The sequence below is a fragment of the Danio aesculapii genome, chromosome 10 (assembly GCF_903798145.1).
Source record: "Danio aesculapii chromosome 10, fDanAes4.1, whole genome shotgun sequence".
Classification (NCBI taxonomy): domain Eukaryota; kingdom Metazoa; phylum Chordata; class Actinopteri; order Cypriniformes; family Danionidae; genus Danio; species Danio aesculapii.
In genome coordinates this window covers 23,065,533-23,077,650 of record NC_079444.1, presented here as the reverse complement: position 1 = coordinate 23,077,650, position 12,118 = coordinate 23,065,533, and the positions used below count along the sequence as shown (strand labels likewise).

Below are 12,118 nucleotides of genomic sequence, written 5' to 3'. Positions count from 1 at the left end.
TCACCTTAATGTAAACATGTAAAATAATTCGTGTCAGACAAACAACTAGCCTAACACTAAACTGGGGGCATAAAATTACAACACAAAAGTAACCTTTATAAGTTTTATGGAATTTTTATAACGTAAAAGTGACTCAGTTTGTGCCTTTATTTTGTATTCACATCACGCGCTTTGTATCATCCGCCCGTTTCACAGCCAGTCAGATCATTGCTAGGAAAGAGAAACGAGGGAAATGTACTGGGAACGGTCTTGGTATCGTGAAACTTTTAAAGAATTGGCATTGGCGTATACAGTGAGAGTGTGTGTCTCGTTACTGATAAGAACAGACAGTTATAAAGTGAGCTTTGCCGGAAGACTTTCCTTTCAGCCCGTCCCGTAGCAAATAACAGCGCAGAAAGCACATTGATTGGAGGCAGCTGACTCAAAGACAAGACCGAAGTTCACATTAGTGACACATTATTCAACTGTTGTGGTGACCAAGCATTTTCTTTCGAAAGGCCCTTAAAATGGGGGATTACGCTCGCTAAATCTCAGCAGTAAACAGCTTTGTGTGTGTGTGAGTGATTACCGGTGTTGTTTTTTTGCCTTTTCCGATCCAGAACAGGTAATTGCTTCTGACTCATATGAGACCTGCCGCTATGCTGATAAAGAGCGATAGTGCGCATGCGCGTATTTGTCAAGGAAACTAAATAATTAGGAGAAATTATATTGAAAGAGAATTGTTTTGGGGGTTTATTTGTTAATGTTTTGTTTATTTCTGTACCTGATGTATTTCCCGCATCTAGCTCTGGAGAATGAAGCGGAGGAGCAGAGTTCGTGTAGCAGTGATTGGGGCCGGAGCGGCGGGCCTTTGCGCCGCTCGACACGTCCTGTCTAAACCCGAGACCTTTGACCCACCCGTGCTGTTTGAAATGACCAATCATTTGGGTGGGACCTGGTTCTATGAGGAACGAGTGGGCACATATGACAATGGGTATCCCATCCACAGCAGTATGTATAGAGACCTCAGGTAAAACAAAATAAAAAACACAATACATAAAACAAGATTGATATTGTTTTTAAGGTTTAGATTTTGGTCTGATATCCCAAAACACATTAAAACCAGCAAATAGACTTCAGCAGACTGGCAGAACAGCTGACAAACCAGTCAAGGTTTAAGATGTTTATTTTGAGCATGGCATTTACAGCTTTACAAAAAAAAAGAGACCATTAAAAGCTATTATTTTCTCTGAATTTGACAGTAATGGTAGGCTACATGCTTTAAGTAAAATGTTCATTTATGTGGAAACACTTTACAATGAGGTTCATTATTTAATGTTAATTGATCTATGAACAATCAATGAATAACATGTTTATAACAGTACTTATTAATCTTTGTTAACTTTAGTTAATGAAAATACAGTCATTCAACTCACATTGTCTTTAACTCACATTGTGTTGACTAAAGGTAGCAAGCACAACTATGGATTTTAATAATGCTTTAGTAAATGTTGAACTATGATTAATAAATAATGTACAATTATTGTTCATTCTTAGTGCATTTTAGTATATTAAAAGGCATCTATGATGAAATCATCTTTGGAAACTGTGTGTAGGTAACTGTGTAGTGTGTCCACAGTCATATTGGGGTGATATAAAGACAATAAGACTCGTTTTTTTTAAATTTCCTGACCTAAAATAGGATTTTAGATCCAATATTCTGAAGGTATAATAAATAATCTGATGGGTATTTTGATCTGAAACTTTACAGACACATTCTGGAGACACCAAAGACTTATCTTAAATCTTGAAAAAGGGGTCATTAACTAATGGAACCTTATTGTAAAGTTTGACCATTTGTGAAATGGCAGCAGAAAATTACACTAATTTTTGTAGCAATATTAAAGGTCTGGAAATGTGGAATATTTATTTTCTCCAAATGAATGCTCAATAATCAGAATATTCTTATTTAAAATGTTAATGACATATTTTCAATAGTTATATTTTTCAGTATAAAATAAAACACAAACTTTACTTAAAGCAACTATTATTGACAAACCATGAAAAATGATGATAACTTTGAAGAGTTTACACACACACACACACACACACACACACACACACACACACACACACACACACATATATATACAAAAAAAAATTTTTGTATTTTATTTATTTATATTTTTCTTCAATTTTATGTGATTTAAATTTGCTCTAAGGACCAACTTACCCAAGGAGATTATGATGTTCCCTGATTTCCCCTTTGATGACCACCTGGCTTCTTTTTTGCACCACACTTCAGTTCAGCAGTATTTGGAAAAATACTGTGAGAAATATGATATTGCTCATCATATCAAGGTATGTTTTATCTTTGATCTGAATTCTCTGTATGCAGTAAAACTAAATCAGTCCCCTATAATAAATTGTTCTTTTAATTCAAGTAATGTGGGTTGACTAAACATTTTTAAGAGTACATTGGTCATTTGATTACATGAGAATATTAATTTAGGCACCTTAAGGCACCAACATTTAAAAATGAATTTCAAAGTAATATTTTTGAAATTGATACAGTTAGTTGCCTCTTGTGCAAATCAAATTTGTGAAAAAAGATGACATCATTCGTATGCATATCAGGGATTTGGTGTATATGGAATTCAAAAGTTCTTGACAAGCAAAGCAAGAATGGCGTTCTACAGGAGTGTGTGCCCTAATCACTTATGACACACTTCATGTGCAGTTGTGATTATAGAAATTTACATTTTCTGCCTTATACACGTGTCCCAATAATCATTTCATCTTTTATAAGGGTGCTCATGAACACACCAATGATGGCCACACTCTTCTGCTGAGACAAGCTTCTGCCCAACAGTCAAAGCAGTATAATGTCAAATGAAATAAATAAATTAAAACTCAGAGGAAGAATGCAAAGGCGTTGGGTGCTATTTTGTATTAGGCCTGTTTGTGATTTGAGGATCAGAATATATACGGTGCGTTCCAAATGGGATATCACCCTCTGAAAGGCACTTTGGAGTGAAAACAAAAAGTAAGTGTTGTTCTAAACTGAAGTGATCAAAACTGTGCACTTCGAAGGGCCTTTCGGAATGAAGCATTTTGAAGGGTCCAACTGATGGACTCTTTCGGAATGAACTGATGGACTCTTGAGGCACCCAAAATCCTTTGTGCAGGGAAGTTTTTTTTTTTCCAATTTGCTATTTGTATAACAATGAGCCAGCAAATACAAAAAACTAAAAAAAAATACAATAATAAAATGAAAGAAAAAAAATCGAAAGAGTAGAAAGATAGGACAAATCCATTTTCAAATTTAGGTGCAAATAGAAAAAAAATAAGCTTAAGGCTTTAAAATAATGTAGTTTTTGCAGTTTTATTGTTTATTTGTTACTTAATGTTTAAAGGTTGAGATCCATTTATATCTTAAAAGGAGTAAAATGCAGGGAAGTTGTTTGTGTCACAGAATGACAACTGAAGGCTCAGCGTTTGATCAATAAATGTAATAATAGTTTCGTAATTTTTCTGTAGGCAACTACTTTTATAATGAAGTTATAAATAAAACAAATTATAAAATAAAAACACATACAAATATACAAAGGCTAAATACAAACATGCATAAATAAATGTTAATCGTAACGCATGTTTTGTGGGCATCAATTAGTGTACGACTAACTAACATACAAAAAGATCGACAAAGACCTATATGATCGACTCATTAAGATCCATTCCAAAGAAAAGATCCCTTAGAAGCTGTTGCTCCGGAGGGTAAACCCTTTGAATGGATTAGGGAATAGGGATGAGCCCTTCCAAATGGAATGCAGCAATAGTTTTCTTCACATAGTGACATCACCAACTGGCCTGGCATGCAATGCTTAAAAGTTTAGTTCACCCAAAAATGAAAAAATGAAAAAAATATTTATCTGATGGATTTTTACAGCACATAAATGACAAAAGGGTAGTAAATTTGCCTAGAGTGTATCATTGAGTTCTTAAAAAATTCAAAGCATTTTCTCAAAATATGTGTCAAAATAAGATTTGTCACCAAAAATCATTCTGCTAGCTGAAACACATAAAAAGTTATGGCCATATTAAGACTCAAAACCACCCCAGAGTGGATAAAAACATTAAATGGATTATTTTCTGAACAAAGGTTTCAGTGGATTGGAACAACGTGAGAGGGAGTAATTATTAACATAATTACCATTTTGGGTGAACTAACACTTTAAAACTGCATTTGCAATGTTCATTGATTCGTATGAATGATTTTACACAACAAAACATTAAAAAAATTCAAAGGCAAATTGTTAATTGTCGTGTAATTGTACCCCAAGTTAATTAAAGCTTAAGCCAGGACACAAACCCTCCAGAGTAATCTATTTCAGCCCAAAATCATAGTATTTTAACAAATCACCTGTGTTTTTTTTTTTATTATTTGAGAACTGAAGCAGATAAAACTTCATAACAGTGAGGAAAGCTGATGGTGTGGGTATTTTTGTAAGTAAGCGGTAATAACTACAAAATGAATATTGATGTTTTTCACACACTGTGGCATTTAACTGTATTATGGATAAAGCATTAGGTGACAAAAGGCTATCTGTCGGGTCTCCATGTAAGTCTCAAAAAAGCAGTGCATCACTCAAAAAGACATTTATTGATATCTCTTTACACAGTGGCCTGAACAGCATGCCAGTCCGCCTACATAAACTCTTAATAAACTGTATTAGTTGAGCTAATATGTCGAAACGGTTCAGCCACTAGTGGTCTGAAAATGAAAATCATTGATCGGAAGTTGTAGGGGCCGCTGACCTCTGCTCACAGTCAAAGGCATCAGCGTCACCACAAAATCGAAAGAGCCATCAAGTGTGTTTCAAAGCCGCAGTCGCAAGTATTTTTCTTACCAACGGAAGCAAGAATATTGCTTATGACAGATCGCTTTGTCCCTCACAGTTCAACACCGCGGTGGAAAAGGTGAAGCCCGTCTCCATGGCAACCGAGACGGGGGGAGCTGTGACGTGGGAGGTAATTTCGCGCAGCACATGTGGAGAGCAGAACACGCAGACGTTCGACTCTGTGTTCGTCTGCAACGGGTGAGGAATGCCATCTTAAAGAGATCCTTTTATCTCGCAGACATGCTCAAACGGACACAACGGCATCTAATCTCCCGTTGCAGCTCCGCAGTGATGTTCTAAATGCATAACATTATTCAAATAGTGGCATGTTCATTTACCTCACAAAATACCCACGGGCTTTTATCTCGTCGAGGTGATGTGAATAGGTATTATGTTCTGCATTCATGTGGCATTTCTGCAAGGGAATTCAGAAGACCACAGGAGCCCTTTAGCATCTCGGCGCTGACTCATTTTTCCTTGCCTCTTTCTGCAGGCATTACTCCGACCCCCACCTGCCCTACATTCCTGGAATAGAGCATTTCAAAGGTACAACAAATGATCACTGATCACTACAAATGCATAACCCTGAGAGGCCCAACCATTAGTCTCATCGCACCCCTGCGTCTCCCCTTTTATCTCTCTGTCTCTCATCTTCGTTCATTTGTCTTTGTGTTCTTCCATTGCTGTTTTTTATTTATTTATTTATTTTTGTAGGGAAAGTCTTACACAGTCACTCATACCGCCATCCAGAGCCCTTCGCCAACAAGTCTGTTGTGGTCTTGGGGGCCAAAGCATCTGGCGTGGACATTTCTATAGAGTTAGCCCAAGTTAACGCTCAGGTTGGTGATATACAGTTGAAGTCAGAATTATTAGCCCCCTGTATTTTTTCCCCCAATTTCTGTTTAATTGAGAGGTTTTTTTCAACACATTTCTAAACATAATCATTTTAATAACTCATCTCTAATAACTGATTTATTTTATCTTTTCATGATGACAGTAAATAATATTTGACTAGATATTTTTCAAGACACTTCTGTACAGCTTAAAGTGACATTTAAAGTCTTAACTAGGTTAATTAGGTTAACTAGGCAGGTTAGGGTAATTAGGCAAGTTATTGTATAAAGAAAGTTTGTTCTGTAGACTATCGAAAAAAAAATTGCTTAAAGGGGCTAATAATTTTGACCTTAAATGGTTCTTTAAAATTTCCTTGCTGTTAAACATCATTTGGGAAATATTTAAAAAAGAAAGAAAAATTCAAAGGGAGGCTATTAATTCTGACTTCAACTGTAAATATATATATATTTTTCTTAACAAAATTGCATGCCAGTTTAAGTGGCACAGCTTCGTTTGGTTGTGAATTAGAGGGTTCGTCTGATGAAAATGAAAATCTGTCATTATTTATTCAGCCCTCATGTACCTCCAAAGCTGAATGACTTTTTTTTAGACTGTGGAACACTAAAGATGTTCATTCATGCAGCTCTGGATGATGAAGGACCCTGTCAAGCTACAAAAAAAACATTTAAATATATTAAAGCAGCGTTATTTTAATATGATTCATAAATCATAGATTTTTAGTTGTAGTAATTTTGTGATTTTTTTTTTTGTTTTGTTTTTCTTTTGACTTATTTCAAGTAATGAAATTGTTTATAGATTCAGTTTCAATCCTTAATCCCTGATTCAAAGTGGTCTAAAGCTGAAAAAATGTTCAATTTTATTTTGTTAATCATATTATAGATTCAATTCATCAGTACATGTGTTTCAAGTAATCAGAAACTTCATGACTTCTTGAGGTTCACAAAATAAAAAACAGGATGATACATTTATAAATATTGTTCTAAATATAAAAAATAAAGTCCACACCAGGACTATAACAATAACCCATTGGAATCATTTGCAACACAATTTAGAGCTGAGGAATGATAAAAATCATTAATAACCAATCACATTTTTCTACATTTAACCACGTACCTGATATCTTTGTTTAGTTCACCCAAAACTGAAAATTTTCTTATCATTCACTCACACTTTACTTGTTCCAAACCTGTTTGAGTTTCTTTCTTCTGTTGAACACAAAAGAAGATATTTTGAAAAATGTTAGAAACCTGTAACCATACATTGACTTTTCCTACTATGGGTTTTATTGGTGTGGTATTCAGCTTTCTTCAAAATATCTTCTTTTGTGAGTTGTGAAACTCTTAAATGTTTGGAACCACTTGAGGGTGAGTAAATAGTGAGTAAATATTTGGTTTAGGTGAACTACCAGAGCTTTATGGATGGTGTATGTTAAGGCCTTTTTGATCTTAAAATCTAATGTTTCTTAATAAACTCATGCAGATTGTGTATGTAAAAAAATTAATGTTAAAAGCAACAGCACTGTAAATAAAACACTACAGAGAGCAGCAATCCGCCAAGCATTGCGGGTTTGTGGTTTAGAATCGGTACTGGTTAAAAAACATTCCTTTTGCATAGTTTTGCCTTCAAACCAAACATATGATTTTAGATTGCAGCTCCAAACTGTTTAGTATCGTTTAACAATATGCCACATCATGTTTGAAAAATAGATCAGTTATTGGAGAATAATAGGCTTTTGGTGACTGGTTGCACCAACATAGACTCATTCTAAAAACAAAGCCCTAAATACATTTCTGGAGATCGTGAATTATGTAGCCAGAAGTACGTACTGCATGACTACATTTCATCTTTCAAACGAACACTACGGGGTGTTACGCTGCACTTACCAGCTGACAGCTTACCTCCGTATGGACTGCCTCCCGCTGTTACCAGTTTGTCCAGTTAGCTCGCCATGTACGTTGGCGGACTTGAGATGCAGAGAGGAGTTGACCACGACGACGGGGTTCGAGTCTGGCGAAGAACGGTTCCAGAAATCGGGGAAGACAAAAACAGAAGCCAAAAAATAAAATAAATAATAAGGTGAGAATGTGGTAAAAACTGAAAACATGGTAAAAATCAGGCGAAGGCTTTTCATTTTCTGGATTGTATTTTAAAACTCGGTTGGGTTTAGGGAAGTGGGTGAGCGGGTCAGTCTGTGCTTTTGAAAACGCTATTGGTTGGGTTTAGGGAAGGGAAGGAGGAGGGTAGTTCAGTCAGTCGACAGCGGCCTCTGGGGAATTAAGTGAGAACAGCAGGCGCAAATGGCACTCGCAAAAGAAATTTGAGATCTCAAAAAGCTTACACAGCGACCTCTGGTGGAATCACGAAAACAAATACTGCAAAAAACTGGGACGTATTTGGCACTCTCCAGAAATGTATATAGGGGTACGTTTTCAGAATGAGCCTGGGTTGGTTTGCACACAGTGAACCACATGAGCAATTAAATGGATAGTAGTTCACCCGAAACTGTTGAACAGAAAAGAAGATATTTTGTAGAAAGCTGGAAACATGTAACCATTAACTTAATGAAAGCAGTTTAGTTGAAGACATATTCAACTGTATTTAGAAGCGGTCGAAAATAGACAAGCTCAAAATGTTTCAAACCCCAGTAATACTTGTTTTTAACATCATCCACTTGTGATCAGATTGACAAAACAAATCTTAAAGGGACGGTTCACCCAAAAATGAAAAATATATATATATATATAATATCTTTTTTCTGTTGAAATCAGAAGAAAATGTTTTAAAATATCTTGGAAAACAGTATCCATTTACTTCGTAGAAAAAGAAGTCGATGGTCACCAGCATCCAACATTTTTAAAATATCTTCTTTTGTGTTCAACAGAAGAGAGAAAATCTGGCAGGATTGAAACAAGTGGAGGGGAAAACTATGACAGAATTTAAATTTTTTAAATATCCCTTTAATACTAGGCTAAAATCAAGCTTTGTATATCAATTCCATCTCACTGATTAATATTTCAAATCTTAAACACTTTTTTTTAAATAAAGACAGAAATTCAAGACGATTTTGTCACGAGTGGAGACGAGGGCAAAGACAACAAAGATAGGATCCAAGTACAATGTAATGGAAAAAATATTCGTGCCAGCATACAATAGTCGAAATCATGGAAAAAAAAACTAAGCGGCAATCAAAAATCACAAAGTATCAAAACAACGATCAGAAACAAAGCAAGAAAACGTAAACAAGAAAAACACAAGTGACGTGAAACAAAGACTCAGTCCAGACTGGTGTATGAAAAGTGTATAAATAGTCTAGATAATTCGTGATGACAGGATTCAGCTGTGCGTGAGTGATCAGTGGTGAATGGTGACTGGTGTGTGTGAAATGGCTTGCTGGGATTTATAGTTCGTGAATGACATGTGTATTTCACCAGAGATATGCAGGAATAGATCGCTGGTGATCATGACAGATTTACAATTGATATTTGAGTGACTCTTCTATCTCTCTTTCTCATCCAGTAACATGTTTTTCTTTGTAGGTGATTCTCAGTCATAACACACAAACCGTGTCCTTACCTTCACCTCTGGGCATCCGGCAGGCCAGCTCTGTTGTTAGGGTTTTGGAGGATGGATCTTTACAGTTTCAGGATGGATCAGTGACTCGGGCTGATGTTCTTCTCTTTTGTACAGGATACAACTTTAACTTCCCTTTCCTCTCTCCATCAGAGCTCGGCCTGGACATACAAGACCTTTTAGTGGCTCCTCTATACAAATACCTGCTGCCCCCTAGCTTTCCTTCCATTTTTTTTATTGGCATTTGCAAAATTATTTGCCCCTTCATACATTTTGATTGTCAGGTGAGCAGAAAACTTAATACAGTTTGAAAACTCAGTGTGATTCGTTCTCACTTTTGCATATTTTGCTTTTATACACAGGTTAAATTTGCTCTTGCTGTTCTGGAGGGCTTGACAAAACTGCCCACCCAGGACGAGATGGAGATGGAGGTACATGGAGAGATGCAAAGAAAACAAGACACAGGTGTGCAGATGAAGCACCTGCTCAATTTGGACAGGGATCAGTGGGATTATTACCTGGATCTGGCCAAGATGGGCCAATTCACACCTCCTCTGGCTGTGCTTGAGAGTTTGTATGAGGAGGTACGCAGACAAAGGCAGAAAGACCCGCAGAAATACAGACTCATTAACTATAGGCTCATTGACGCCACACAGTGGGAGCTTTTGGAAGCTCCGTCTGAACAAACTGCTTGATTGTTCAGCTACTAACTAGTGAATGAGATTTACACACTCTTACTGCCATTCCTATGAAAAAAGAAGAGAGAACATCAGTAGAAATGCTGAAAAAAGAAAATAAAAGCTTAATAATTCCAAAAAGCATTTAGATAGATAGATAGATAGATAGATAGATAGATAGATAGATAGATAGATAGATAGATAGATAGATAGATAGATAGATAGATAGATAGATAGATAGATAGATAGATGTTAAAAAATAAAGAGGTCACCATTCTCCGTTTCTTTGGATTAACAATTTATAGTTGTGTTTGAGAAAACACTTGATTTATTCTGTAAACTACTGATGACATTTCTTCCTAATTTAAAATAAAACTGTTGTCATTTTTAGTTTTTTTTCATAGAAAACTAAGAAGTGCTATGTTTTTATATGTTTAAATTTGATATACAACACCATTATCTTTTTTAAGAAAGCAATATTTGATGGAATAACCCTGATTTTTCAATCACAGCAAATGAAAATACCTGTTTTTCTGACCAATTGTCATTACCTGAAAAAAATCCTTTTACAATATTTTTAATTTGATATTTGGAAGAAATGTTATCAGACTTTTACTTATGATATAACGATAAATAGTAATACTAATATTAATAATAAAGCAAAATATAAAAAACAATATTAATAAAGTAAATAAAAAAAGAGAATTTGCAAAAGGTCTCTTAATATTTTTCATAGCTATACATTAGGATTATTTAGATGTAAGAACTATGTGAATATAATAAGAGACGAGTGAAGGATTACACTGTATTTATACATTTATCTGCCATCCTAACAACGGTTTTATCCATTTATTAACAGGATTATAATCATTTAAATATTTTTTTTTTTTAATAATTGAAGGACAGAGTAAAAATGTTTCATTTTTACATAAATGTTGGACTGGTGGGTGTAATGAATTCATGTAATGATGTAATGAATGAATAATGAATGTTGGTTATTACACCCATATTTTGAGATTTTATTTTCAATTATTGTCAAATTATTTGTCTTTTTAACATTCAGTTATATAATGACAAAACACAATAACATTTTTATGTAAGCATATTTTAAAAACTAAATTTGTATTATTCTATAAACCTGAAGCTGATAGAATAAAAAATCTGAAATAAAAAATATATATAAAATTAGCATCTATTCTTAACCACTTTGTTGCCATACAACAACACTCTCAAAAGTTTAGAGTTAAATATTTGACTATTAGGATTGTTTTGTTATTGTTTTTTTGGCATATTATCATTTAATACATATTGTCTACACCAGAAATGCCCAAGCCTGCGGAAACCCAAAGTTTTCTATTTAGGGAAAACTATGGGTAGGGGTAGGGAATGCCTTTAATAGTTTGTCATCTCTAATTTAACATAACCTTTTGTTTGTTTGTGTTATTGTTAAGCTACAAAAAAAGCTAACTTAAATGTTTCAATTAAATGTTCAGATTTTTTCAAATCTACATACTGTCACTCATAGAGAACAATGCACAAGACAATGCAAAAGAACGGGCAGCTTGACCAGTGTTTTCAGCAGGGTTCTAAAAGGATTTTTTTATATGTTCATCATAAAATGTTTAAAAAAGCATTAACGGTTAATGTTTTGTATTTATTTTGAAATATTATTAAATAAATTGGATAATTACCCATGGTACCCATTAATCTAATATAGTTTGTTATATTTAACTTCGGCCCAAAGCCCTCAATCAGGTTTTTGGCCCGTCATAAGAAAACGTTTGGCCACCCCTGGTCTACACAAACGTTTTAAGATTTATTTTTTAAATATTTCATCTATATATCTTTTTAGACTGTATAACTCTGCAAAATTAAATTATTTTCAACCTTCAAACACGCTTCCCTCCTTCATTTCAGTGGTAAATGTTTGCTGACACATATTTTCAGCAGGCTACACCCCATGTTACCTCAAGGCTTCTCGAGAAACATTTAAATATTTGCACCGAGATGCGACGTGAAGTTTACGTTAGGCTTTAAGAGGATGTGATTTTCTGCATTATTCAAGCATTGCATCACAGCTTTCATCAGCAGTGTGAACAACAAACCACAATCCCACAGACTTTCCCATCTGCTCGC

General features: G+C 34.9%; 1 protein-coding gene across 1 annotated transcript; it reads left to right on the top strand.

Annotated features, from left to right (window-relative positions):
* Positions 1-201: 201 nt before the first annotated feature.
* Positions 202-11,876, top strand: LOC130235800 (uncharacterized). Its single transcript, XM_056466300.1, has 8 exons — positions 202-604; positions 786-1,009; positions 2,202-2,340; positions 4,939-5,078; positions 5,374-5,426; positions 5,595-5,719; positions 9,272-9,589; positions 9,668-11,876. Exons 2-8 carry the CDS (start codon positions 795-797, stop codon positions 9,998-10,000), a joined length of 1,323 nt encoding a protein of 440 aa, XP_056322275.1. The 5' UTR covers positions 202-604; positions 786-794; the 3' UTR covers positions 10,001-11,876.
* Positions 11,877-12,118: the final 242 nt, after the last annotated feature.